General features: G+C 47.9%; 1 protein-coding gene across 1 annotated transcript in view; it reads left to right on the forward strand.

Moving 5' to 3' along the window:
- The first annotated feature begins 6802 nt into the window (after window positions 1-6802).
- Window positions 6803-13668, forward strand: part of LOC116985874 (5-hydroxytryptamine receptor 7-like) — a 55781-nt gene continuing 48915 nt past the window's right edge. The window contains exon 1 of the mRNA XM_033041016.1: window positions 6803-7308. Coding sequence (XP_032896907.1) covers window positions 6803-7308 — 506 coding nt within the window. The remainder of the gene's footprint in view (window positions 7309-13668) is intronic.

Raw genomic sequence — 13668 nt, forward strand, 5'->3', positions numbered from 1 at the left:
TCGACCCGTTTATATAAACGGGACTGTGGGTCCCCATCCTACTCCTTCCAAAGTCCACAATCAGTTCCTTGGTTTTGCTGGTGTTGAGGGCCAGGTTATTGCGCTGGCACCATATGGACAGTCGTTCAACCTCTCTTCTATACTCTGACTCATCCCCATCAGTGATACGTCCCACAACAGTGGTGTCATCAGTGAACTTGATGATGGAGTTCGCACTGTGACCGGCTACACAGTCATGAGTATAGAGTGAGTACAGCAGGGGGCTGAACACGCCGCCTTGAGGTGCTCCCAAGCTGATTGTTATTGAGGCTGACACATTTCCACCAATACGAACAGACTGTGGTCTGTGATTGAGGAAGTCGAGGATCCAATTGCAGAGGGATGCGCAGAGACCCAGTTCTGCGAGTTTGGTAACCAGCTTGGAGGGGATGATTATGTTAAATGCTGAGCTGTAATCAATGAATAACAGCCTGACATATGAGTTTTTGTTGGTCCAGAGCAGAGTGGAGGGCCAGCGAGATCGCATCCACCGTTGATCTGTCAAGGGATATGGGGAAAATGCAGGAACGGGGTACTGATTTTGGATGATCAGCTATGATCATGTTGAATGATGGTGCTGGCTCGAAGGGCCGAATGATCTACTCCTGCACCTATTATCTATGTTTCTATGTTTCTATGAATTAGGAAAAACTAAATCAACAGCTTGCCACCATTATGGGAAGCATGTGGAGTTTGAGTTTAGTTTATTGTCACATGTACTGAGGTACAGTGAAATGCTTTTGTTGCGTGCTATCCAGTCAGCAGAAAGACTATACATGGTTACAATCGAGCCATCCACAGAGTACAGATACCTGATTAGGGGAATTACATGAATAATGTTAAGTGCAAGATAAAGCTAGTAACGACCGATCAAAGATAGTTCAAGGGTTTCCAAAATGGATAGTAGTTCAGGACTGCTCTCTAGTTGTGGTAGGGTGGCATGGAAAAGGATGCAGAAGAGGTTTACCAAGATGCCTGCTGGATTAGAAGATATTAGTGATAAAGAGAGATGAGACAAACTAGGGTTATTTTCTTTGGAGCATTGCAGGTTGATATGTATATTAAATGATAAGAGGCATAGATAGGGATTACAGTCAGTACCTTTTTTCCCAGGATGGAAATATCAAAGACTATAGGGCATAACTTTAAGGTGAGATGGGAAAAGTGTATAGGAGTTTAGTTTAGAGATACAGCGGGAAAACAGGCCCTTCAGCCCATCGAATCTGCACCGATCAAAAACCCTTGCACGTCTTTGGAGTGTGGGAGAAAACTGGAACACTTGGAGAAAAACCCACGCTGTCATGTGGAGAACGTGCAAACTCCGTACAGACAGCACAGTGGTCAAGATCAAACCTGGATCTCTGGTTCTATAAGGCTGCAACTATACCGCTGTGCCACCGTGTTGCCCTATGTATAATCATGTATAGTCTTCCCGCTGACTGGATAGCACGCAACAAAACAAGTTTTTCACTGCACCTTGGTGCACGTAACAATAAACTAAACTGAATTGGGAAACCACTGGAAATTATCAATAGGTCAATCATCATCCATGGGAGAAAAACAGGGTACATTTTAGTTTAGAGATGCAGCATGAGAACAGGCCCTTCGGCCCACCCAATCCATACCGACCAACGATCCATCAATATTAATACTATCCTACATACACTAGGGACAATTTGCATTCTTACCAAGTCAATTAACCTACAAACCTGTATGTCTTTGGAATGCGGAAGGAAACCAAAGTTTTCAGAAAAAACCCCACGCAGGTCACGGGGAGAATGTACAAACTCCATACAGACAGCACCCATAGTCGGGATCGAACCCGGGTCTCTGGCACTATCAGTGCTGTAAGGCAGCAACTCTACCACTGCGCCACAGTGCCACCCAACATATATTTCTTCTTGTGTAAGAAGGAACTGCAGATGCTGGTTTAAACCGAAGATAGACACAAAAGGCTGAAGTAACTCAGCGGGACAGGCAGCATGTCTGGGGAGAAGGAATGGGTGACATTTTGGGAAGAAAGGTCTCGACCCGAAACGTCACCCATTCCTTCTCCCCAGACATGCTGCCTGTCTTGCTGAGTTACTCCAGCTTTTTGTGTCTCTCTTATATTTCTTCTTGATAAGCTCCTGTCATAACAGAAATGGACTTAGTTTTAAATTGTTCTGTCATAAAGCTCAACACTTTTTTTCTTGCAGAACGGAATGTATCCTGGCAACTAACAACCAATGGATTCACATAGTCACTTGTTGAATTTTGAAAAGTGCTGATGTTTATCTGAGGTTAAATTTAGTAGAGAGGCCTCTGGTTTGTGAATGGGAACATCCATAAACACACAGCCAAGTAAACTGACATGAGAGAGAGACAGAGAGAGAGAGAGAGAGAGAGAGAGAGAGAGAGAGAGAGAGAGAGAGAGAGAGAGAGAGAGAGAGAGAGAAGAGAGTAGTGTAGTATCTAGAGCTCGAAGGCGATAGCTAGCGAGCGCTATCGGGCTCGCTCAGCGCTCTCCTCTTCTGGATCTCTCTTCTCGATCTTTCTCATCCCTCTCGCTCTCCTGGCGTTTCTCTCTCTCTTCTCTCCTTTCTCTTTTCTTCTCTTCTTTCGCTTTCTCCTTTGTCTCTTTTCTCTTCTCTCTGTTTCTTTTTCTTTTCTTGTTTCTTTTGTCCTTTCTCGTTTCTCTTTCTCTTTTTCTTTCTCTTCCCTCTTTCGCCCCGCAGAGAGTGAGACAGACAGACAGACAAGAAACTGCAGGTACACAAAATTGCTGGAGAAACTCAGCAGGTGCAGCAGCATCTATGGAGCGGAGGAAATAGGCGACGTTTCGGGCCGAAACCCTTCTTCAGACTGATGGGGGGTGGGGGGGAGAAGGAAGGAAAAGGGGGAGGAGGAGGAGCCCGAGCGCTCCATAGATGCTGCTGCACCCGCTGAGTTTCTCCAGCAATTTTGTGTACCTTTGATCTTCCAGCATCTGCAGTTCCTTCTTGAACAAGAAACTGCAGGTGCTGGTTTCCAAAAAAAAACCACAGTGCTTTTTTGTGTCTGATCATGAGGGGAATAGATGGAGTAGATGCAGAAAGTATTTTACCCCGAGTAGGGGAATCATGGACTAGAGGACATACTGCAGATTTAAAGTGAGAATGGAATGATTTAATAGGAACCTGAGGGGCAGATTTTTCACACAGAAGGGGGAATAATACCTCAACTCTGGTCAAGAAGGCTCACCAGCGTCTCTTCTTCCTGAGGAGACTAAAGAAGGTCCACCTGTCTCCTCAGATTCTGGTGAACTTCTACCGCTGCACCATCGAGAGCATCCTTACCAACTGTATCACAGTATGGTATGGCAACTGCTCTGTCTCCGACCGGAAAGCACTGCAGAGGGTGGTGAAAATTGCCCAACGCATCACCGGTTCCTCGCTCCCCTCCATTGAGTCTGTCCAAAGCAAGCGTTGTCTGCGGAGGGTGCTCAGCATCGTCAAGGACTGCTCTCACCCCAACCACAGACTGTTTACCCTCCTACCATCCGGGAGGTGCTACAGGTCTCTCCGTTGCCGGACCAGCAGGTCCAGGAACAGTTTGTTCCCTGCGGCTGTTACACTACTCAACACTGTACCTCGGTGACTGCCAGTCACCACCCCCCCCCCCGGACATTCCAGCCACCAGGTAAAAACACACTATGACTATGCATTTATTTATTGCTCATATTTATGTCACTCTTCCAGGGAGATGCTAACTGCATTTCGTTGTCTCCGTACTGTACACTGCACAATGACAATAAAGTTGAATCTGAATCTGAATCTGAGTTGCCAGAAAATGTAGTTGAGGCAGGAACTACAGTACGACAATATATAATAGTCATTTAGACAGGTACATGGATAGGAAGGAAGGGTTTAGAGGGATATGGGCCAAATGCTGGAGAATGGGACTAGTGTAGATGAGGCATCTTGGTCAGGATGGACAAGTTGGGCAGAAGGGCCTGTTTCCGTGTTGTATGGCACTATGACTATGCTGACCTAACTCAGCATCTCTGGAGAACGTGAATGGGCATCGTTTGGGGTTGAGACACTTCCTCAGACTGTAGAAGGGTCCCAACCCCAAAACACCCACATCCATGTTCTCCAGAGATGCTGCCTGACCCGTTGATTTACTCCAGCACTCTGTGTCCTTTTGTGCAAACCGGCACCTTCAGTTCCCAGTTTCTACCTTAACTACCATTTGGTTCATTGCCTTCTGTGTCTTGGAGATTTAAGTGTCTTTCCAGAAACGGTGTCTGAAGAAGGGTCTGCGTCCAAAACGTCGGCTGTCTCTTCTCTCCAGAAACGCTGACTGACCCGCTGAGTTAGTCCAGCACTTTGTGCTTTCCTCAAGATCCCAGCATCTGCAGTTCACAGTGTTGCCATTATTTCCGTTTGGCAGAATGACAAGAGACGGCGGCGCAGCGGTAGAGTTGCTGCCTTAAAGCGTCAGAGACCCGGGTTCAATCCCGACCACGGGTGCTGTTCTGTGTGGAGTTTGCACGTTCTCCCTGTGACTGTGTGGGTTTTCGCCAGGATCTCCGGTTTCCTTCCTTCCACAAGATGCGTAGGTTTGTAGGTTAATTGGCTTCTGTCCCTAAGTATAATGCCCCTGTCCCACTTAGGAAGCCTGAAACGGAAACCTGTGGAGACTTTGTACCCCATCCAAGGTTTCCGTGCAAGGTTTTTGTCAGTCTCCCTACCTGCTTCCACTACCTGCAACCTCCGGCAACCACCTGCAACCTCCGGGAACCGCATGGAAACCTTGGGTGGGGCACAAAGTCTCCAGAGGTTTCCGTTCAGGTTTCCTAAGTGGGAGTGATCGCTGGTCAACGCGGATCGATATGTTCATAAGTGATATTTTAAAGGCAGAAATAGATAGATTCTTGATTGGTACGGGTGTCAGGAGTTAGGGGGGAGAGATAGATCAGCCATGATTGGATGGCGGAGCAGACTTGATGGGCCGAATGGCCTAATTCTGCTCTTGTGAACGTATGGCCCGCTGAGTTCCTCCAGCACTTTGTGTTTTGCTCAAGATCCCAACATCGTGTCTCCGGGATTCACCCCCCCCCCCCCCCCCCCCCCCTTGTGTAGGAAGGAACTGCAGATGCTGGTTCAAATCGCAGACAGACATTTGTAAAAAAAGCTGGAGGTCCGGCAGCATCTCTGGAGAAGATGAATAGGCGAGGTTTCGAGTCGAGACCCTTCTTCAGACTCAGGGGAGAGGGGAGGTGATTTCATCTTGTGCGGGAAAGAACTGCAGACGCTGTTTTAAATCGAAGATAGACACAAAATGCTAGAGTAACTCAGCGGGACAGGCAGCAGCATCTCTGGAGAGAAGGAATGGGAGACTTTTCGGATCGAGACCCTTTCCTTCTCTCCAGAGATGCTGCCTGTCCCGCTGAGTTACTCCAGCATTTTGAGTCTAACGGTGATTTCATCTTGCCCGTTTCATTCCCGTGGGGACCAGGGGGTTAACCTTGTCTCTCGCTTCTCTTCACAGCCTATGTCTGGGTGAGTCTTGCCTACACATGGACAGACCAGTCTGCAGAAGGGTCCCGACCTGAAACGCCACCTCTATTCCCTCTCTCTCCAGAGATGCTGCCTGCCTGACCCGTTGAGTTCCTACAGCCCCCTGCGCTGACTAGACCGTTCGCCCCTGGGAGGGGGGTCTCACTTTGCGTAAATACAGCGGGTCGCTTTCACCCTCCCCCTCCCACTCCATCCTGGTTCTGCCCCCCCCGTCCAAACCACTCGGTCTCACGGCGAGAACAGACAACAGTCTGACATTGCGGCGCAGATTTTCGCACCTCTCAGTTAAATACCTGCACTCCGTCGCCAAACAAGAACCGATTGACCCACGCCCGGGAGATTTATATCATCTTCAGGATAGTCACATAATGCTGGAGTAAGGTGGATTGCGATGCTTGTGGCTTTGCTCGCTCGCTGGCTGGGCGAACGTTCCTGGACATATTATTCCAACGTTGACAATAATGACAGATATTTCTTCTGAGTCTGAATATCTTAGAGTCTGAAGAAGGGGTTCGGCCCGAAACGTTGCCTATTTCCTTCGCTCCACAGATGCTGCTGCACCCGCTGAGTTTCTCCAGCATTTTTGTCTATCTTAGAGGTATATATATATGTTCATTCTGAGTTTGGACGCGCCTGTGTTTAGCGTGACTCGGGGGGAAAGGGAAAGGGGTTAGAGTTGTGGAGCGGAACATTACGCGTGGAGGCAACTGAGATGTTGGCGTGTGTGCCCACCTTAAAGCGGGCAGGTCTGTAACTGTCGGGTTGAAGGAGGGAATCGGTCGCTAGCGTTGTCCCGGGTGGACAGGGAGCTTCAAGGAGATAAGGACGTGGGAGAGGCGAGATTGTCAACGACGCCAACTCTCCCCCTCCCTTTTTTTTATTGGACTGCACGGAACTGGAGATATCTGCAAGATTGGAGTGGTGCGTGAGTCTGAAGTAGGGTCTCGACCCGAAACGCCATCCCGCTCCCTCTCCCCAGAGATACTGCCGGTCCCGCTGAGTTACTCCAACGTTTCTGTGTCTATCTGCGATGTGAGAGTCGGATGATCGGGTGGGAAGCGATGGGGAGAGGGTGTCCCGACTTCGCCCTGTCTTAAAGAGGGTTTTGCGTTTGGTGGGTCATCTTTTGTGCTTCTCTCCAGAGGCGAGATACCTTCTCGGAGCGGCCCCACAGCCCCACAGCCCCACAGCCCCACAGCCCCACAGCCCCACAGCCAGCGATGGTTGTCCACGCCGGTTCCATCCACCTCGGCCAAAGGTCTCTGGACAGCGCGGAGAGCCGTGGACATTGGCAGGAGCTGGCTCTCTCGCCCTTCGCCACCGACTCGCCTTTCCCCTCGCTGGGGCAAGGGGCCGAGGTTGTGCCGGCCAACCTGACCAACTCCACCGACTGTGGCGAGGAGCTCCTGCTGTACGGCGACGTGGAGAAGGTGATCATCGGGGTGGTGCTGTCCATCATCACCCTGTGGATCATCGCCGGCAACACCATGGTCATCATCTCGGTGGGCATCGTCAAGAAGCTACGGCAGCCGTCCAACTATCTGGTGGTGAGCCTGGCCGCCGCAGACCTGTCCGTCGCGCTGGCAGTCATGCCGTTTGTCATCATCACCGACCTGGTCGGCGGAGAGTGGCTCTTCGGCAAGGTCTTCTGCAACGTCTTCATCGCCATGGATGTGATGTGTTGCACTGCCTCCATCATGACCCTGTGTGTTATCAGCGTCGACAGGTCAGTGATGTCCCCTCTCTTCCTACTTTACTTCAGAGATACAGCGTGGATATACACACACACACACACACACACACACACACACACACACACACACACACGCACATATACAGATGTGTGTGTGTATATATATGTTTGTCTATGTGGGGGTGTGTGTGTACATGTATATGTTTAGACGATATGATACGTTAGAACTTTATCTATCCCAGGAGGGAAATTGTTCTGCCAAAAGTAATAAAAAACACAAAATACATGAAACATGAAATTAAAGTGACCAGTGGAAAGGCTTGGGGATGTGCAATGATTGTAGGGGGGGGGGGAGGGCTCAGAGAGAGAGAGGGGGAGTCAGTCTACCCCATGACAGAGAGGGGAGTTGTACAGTTTGATAGCCACAGGGAAGAAGGAGCACATATATATATGTATGTATGTAAATCTCAGTAGAATAGACAATAGACAATAGGTGCAGGAGTAGGCCATTCGGCCCTTCGAGCCAGCACTGCCATTCACTGTGATCATGGCTGATCATCCATAATCAGTACCCCGTTCCTGCCTTCTCACCATATCTCTTGACTCTGCTATCTTTAAGAGCTCTATCTCACTCTCTCTTGAAAGCATCCAGAGAATTGTCCTCCACTGCCTTCTGAGGCAGAGAATTCCACAGATTCACAAGTCTCTGGGTGAAAAAGTTTTACCTCAAATCTGTTCCAAATGGCCTACCCCTTATTCTTAAAATGTGGCCCCTGGTTCTGGACTCCCCCAACATCAGGAACATGTTTCCTGCCTCTAGCGTGTCCAATCCCTTAATAATCTTATATGTTTCAATAAGATTTCCACTCATTCTTCTAAATTCCAGTGAATACATGTCCAATCACTTCATTCTCTCAGCATATGACAGTCCCGCCATCCCGGGAATTAACCTTGTAAATCTACACTGCACTCACTCAACAGCAAGAATGTCCTTCCTCAAATTTGGAGACCAAAACTGCACACAATACTCCAGGTGTGGTCTCACTGGGGCCCTTTACAACTGCAGAAGGACCTCTTTGCTCCTATACTCAACTCCTCTTGTTGTGAAGAACAACATGCCATTAGCTTTCTTCATTGCCTTCTGTACCTGCATGCTTACTTTCAGTGACTGATGAATAGACTGATATCGCTGTATTCTCTGTACCCTTTTCCGCTATTTTTGATGTGTGCGTGTGTGTGTGTGTATGTGTGTGTGTAGATAGACACAAAATGCTGGAATAACTCAGTGGAACAGGCAGAAACTCTAAATAGAAGAAATGGGTGACGTTTCAGGTCGAGACCCCTCTTCCGACTGAAAAATATGTGTATATTTGTATATGTGTATGTCAGTATATACAGTATATGTGTGTGTGTGTGTGTGTGTGTGTGTGTGTGTGTGTGTGTGTGTGTGTGTGTGTGTGTGTGTGTGTGTGTGTGTGTGTGTGTGTGTGTGTTTATATATATATATATATATATATATATAGCTGGCAAGGGTACAGAGAAGATTTAGGAGGATGTTGCCAGGCGAGTGGGTCTGAGCTACAGGGAGAGGTTGAGTAGGCCAGTACTCCTTGGAGCGCAGGACGGATGAGGGGTGATCTTAAAGAGGTGTATACAAATCATGAGAGGAATAGATCAGGTAGATGAACAGAGTCTCTTGCCCAGAGTAGGTGAATCGAGGACCAGAGGACATAGGTTTAAGGTGAATGGTAAAATATTTCTTCGGAATCTGGGGAGTTACTTTTTCACACAAAGGGTGGTGGGTGTATGGAATGTGCTGCAAGAGGAGGTGGTTGAGGCTGGGACTATCCCAATTTTTAAGAAACAGTTGGACAGCTACATGGATAGGACAGGTTTGGAGGGATATGGACCAAACGCAGGCTGGTGGGACTAGTGTAGCCGGCACATGTTGGCCGGTGTGGAAGATTAGGCTGAAGGGCCTGTTTCCACACTGTACTCTATGACTCTCTATACACACACACACTAATTTCTCATTTATTATATTGTTCACAGTGTTCTATGTTTACATATTCTGTAGTGCTGCTGCAAGTAAGAATTTTGTTGTTCTGTCTGGAACATATGACAACAAAACTCTTGACTCATGACCCTTCGACCCACCGAGGGACTAGCTCCATCTAGGGACACACTAGGGACAATTTACAGTTTTTACTGATGCCAATATATCTACAAACGTGGGACAGCCATAGAAAGATGGAATACCTCAGCCGGTCAGGCAGCATCTCTGAAGAAAAGGAATACGTGATATTTCGGGTCGCGACCCTTCTTCAGTCCTATTCAGTCCCATTTGCAAAGATGCTGCCTGACCCGCTGAGTTACTCTCGCTTTCTGAATCTGTCATCTGTTAAACCAGCACCTGCAGTTCCTCCCTACACAATCTACAAACCTGTACATCTCTGGAGTGCGAGAGGAAACCGGAGCACCCGGAGAAAACCCACGCGGTCACAAAGAGAATGTGCAAACTCTATAGAGACAACACCCGTAGTCAGGATCAAACCCGGGTCTCTGGTGCTGTAAGGCAGCAACTTTACCACTGCACCATCATGCCGTCCTAATAGGCACAGGACATGGACCTCTCACAGAGGAGATGGAATGGCAGTCACAGTCATACAGCAAGGAAACATGCCATTCAGACCAAGTGGCCCACACCTACCAACATGTCCCATCTACATACTTACTCATCTAGGGTTAGACACAAAATGCTGGAGTAACTCAGTGAGACTGGCACCATCTCTGGAGAGAAGGAATAGGTGACGTTTCCATTTGAGACCCTTCTTCAGACTGAGAGTCCAGGGAGAGGGAGACATAGAGATGTGGAAGGGTAAGGTGTGAAAAAGAGAGATCAAAGTGGACGAATTTCAAGGGAAATGTAGAATGGTTCATTGTTAGCTGAGGGGAAGGTTACAACGAGGCACACAATCAGTAATATTTAATCAGGAGGACCGTGGAACTAGCTGGAGAACTAGTATGGGGGAGGGTTAGAGAGAGAGGAAAAGCAAGGGTTACTTGAAGTTAGAGAAGTCAATGTTCATACCGCTGGGTTGTAAGCTGCCCAAGCGAAATATGAGGTGTTGTTCCTCCAATTTGCATTTTCATTAACTGAACCATCGTATCACCAGCTAGAGATCAGTCCTGACCTGCCATCAACCTCACTGGAGATCTTTGGACTATCTTTAATCGGACATTACTGGACTTTACCTTGCAGCAAATGCTATTACCTTTATCCTGCATCTGTAAACTGTGGAGGGCTTAAATTTAATAATATATAATCACATGCTGAGAGAATGGAGCGGCTGGGCTTGTACACTCTGGAGTTTAGAAGGATGAGAGGATATCTTATTGAAACATATAAGATTGTTAAGGGTTTGGACATGCTAGCGGCAGGAAACATGTTCCCGATGTTGGGGGAGTCCAGAACCAGGGGCCACAGTTTAAGAATAAGGGGTAAGCCATTTAGAATGGAGATGAGGAAACACTTTTTCTCACAGAGTGTGGGATTCTCTGCCTCAGAGGATGGTGGAGGCTGGTTCTCTGGATACTTTCAAGAGAGAGCTAGATAGGGCTCTTAAAGATTGCGGAGTCAGGGGATATGGGGAGAAGGCAGGAATGGGGTACTGATTGGGGATGACCAGCCATGATCACATTGAATGGTATGTTAGCTTTCGCGAATGGTATGTTAGCTTTCATAGCAAAAGGATTTGAGTATAGGAGCAGGGAGGTTCTACTGCAGTTGTACAGGGTCTTGGTGAGACCACACCTGGAGTATTGCGTACAGTTTTGGTCTCCAAATCTGAGGAAGGACATTATAGCCATAGAGGGAGTGCAGAGAAGGTTCACCAGACTGATTCCTGGGATGTCAGGACTTTCATATGAAGAAAGACTGTATAGACTTGGCTTATACTCGCTAGAATTTAGGAGATTGAGAGGGGATCTTATAGAAACGTACAAAATTCTTATGGGGTTGGACAGGCTAGATGTAGGAAGATTGTTCCCGATGTTGGGGAAGTCCAGGACAAGGGGTCACAGCTTAAGGATAAGGGGGAAATCCTTTAGGACCGAGTTGAGAAGAAACTTTTTCACACAGAGTGGTGAATCTCTGGAACTCTCTGCCACAGAGGGTAGTCGAGGCCAGTTCATTGGCTATATTTAAGAGGGAGTTAGATGTGGCCCTTGTGGCTAAAGGGATCAGGGGGTATGGAGAGAAGGCAGGTACGGGATACTGAGTTGGATGATCAGCCATGATCATATTGAATGGCGGTGCAGGCTCGAAGGGCCGAATGGCCTACTCCTGCACCTATTTTCTAGGTATCTATGTATCTATGAATGGCGGTGCTGGCTCAATGGGCCGAATGGCCTTCTCCTGCACCTATTGTCTATTGTCTGTTGTCTATTGTCATTCCACTGACTGGATAGCACCCAACAAAACAGCATTTCACTGTACCTCAGTACACGTGACAATAAATTATATTAAATTAAAGTACACTAGACCCATTTGCCTGCATTTGGCCCACATCCATCTAAACCTATCCTATCCATGTGCCTATCTAAATGTTTTTTAAACGTTGTGATAGTGCCTGCCTCAACTACCTTCTCCTCCAAAAACTCCTTTCATATACGGACCAAAGATGTTGCCCCTCAAGTTCCTATTAAATCATTACCCCTTCACCTTAAACATATGCCTCTGGGTCTTGATTCCCCTACTTCAGGTAAAAGACTGTGCAATTACCCGATCCCACATTCTTATATATCTCTCATCCACCTGCGCTCCACAAGAAATAAAGTCCTAGCATGATCAACATCTCCCTATAGCTCAGGCCCTAATTCTTGGCAACATCCACGTAACTCTTCACTGCACACTTTCCAACTTAATAATAATAATAATAATACATTTTATTTATGGGCGCCTTTCAAGAGTCTCAAGGACACCTTACAAAAATTTAGCAAGTAGAGGAAAAACATGTAAGCGGAATGAAATAAATAGTAGAGACATGACTAGTACACAAATTAAAGACAGAATTCAATTCAAAACACAATATGAGGCAATTCAAGCACAGATGAAAAGGGAGGGGGACGTGGGGCTAAGGATAGGCAGAGGTGAAGAGATGGGTCTTGAGGCAGATCAGTTGGGGGAGGGAGTTCCTGAGCCTGGAAGCTGCCCTGGAGAAGGCTCTGTCCCCAAAACTGCGGAGGTTGGATTTGTGGATGGAGAGGAGACCGGCTGATGTGGATCTGAGGGACCGTGAGGGTTGGTAGGGGGAGAGGAGGTCAGTGAGAATGGCCTAATTCTGCTCCAATCACTTATGAACATGAACGTATGGGGAGAACAACAGGGGGAGAGGAGGTCAGTGAGACATGGGGGGGGGGGGCAGATGGTGGAGGGCTTTGTAGGTGAGGACCAGGATTTTGTAGGTGATCCGGTGGGAGATGGGAAGCCAGTGAAGTTGTTTGAGGACTGGAATGATGTGATGCCAGGATTTGGTGTGGGTGATGAGTCGGCCGGCTGCGTTCTGGACCAGTTGGAGTCGGTTGATGTAGGTGGAGCTGATGCCAAGGAGAAGTGAGTTGCAGTAGTCCAGTCGGGATGAGATGAAGGCATGGATGAGTCTTTCAGCAGCGGGAGGTGTGAGAGAGGGTCTGATTTTGGCGATGTTGCGGAGGTGAAAGAAGGAGGTTTTAATGACATGGCGGATGTGAGGCTCAAGGGAGAGGGTGGAATCAAAGATCACGCCAAGGTTGCGGGCCTGGGGAGATGGGGAGACAGTGGTGCCGTCGATGGTGAGAGTGGGGTTAATGATTTTGCTGAGTGTGGATTTGGAGCCTATGAGGAGGAATTCTGTCTTATCGCTGTTGAGTTTGAGGAAGTTATGTTGCATCCAGGTTTTTATAGCTGACAAACAGGAGTTGATATGGGATAATCTTCTCTGCACCTTAATCTTCTCTACAACCCTTTCCATCTTAATTTCAAGTACAACACAATAACAGGCCATTCAGCCCACAATGTCTGAGCTGAACATGATGCCAAGATCATCTCATCTACCTGTGCATAATCCATATCCCCCCCACCCCCCCACCCCCGCTCCCCCGCCCACAATCCCTGCATATCCATGTGCCTATCCAAAAGCCACTTAAAAGTCACTAACGTATCTGTCTCAACCACCACCCCTGGCAGCATTTTGTGGGCACTCACCACCCTGTGTGCACAAAAAAGTTGCCCCGCACATCTCCTTTAAACTTTGCCCCTGACACGGGAGAGTCCGCCTTATTTCACCCGCTCATGGAGTCATAGGAACAAGCCCTTCAGCCCAAAGAACCTATAGCGAGCACGATAGATCACTC

Source organism: Amblyraja radiata, chromosome 1, assembly GCF_010909765.2.
Source record: "Amblyraja radiata isolate CabotCenter1 chromosome 1, sAmbRad1.1.pri, whole genome shotgun sequence".
NCBI lineage: Eukaryota > Metazoa > Chordata > Chondrichthyes > Rajiformes > Rajidae > Amblyraja > Amblyraja radiata.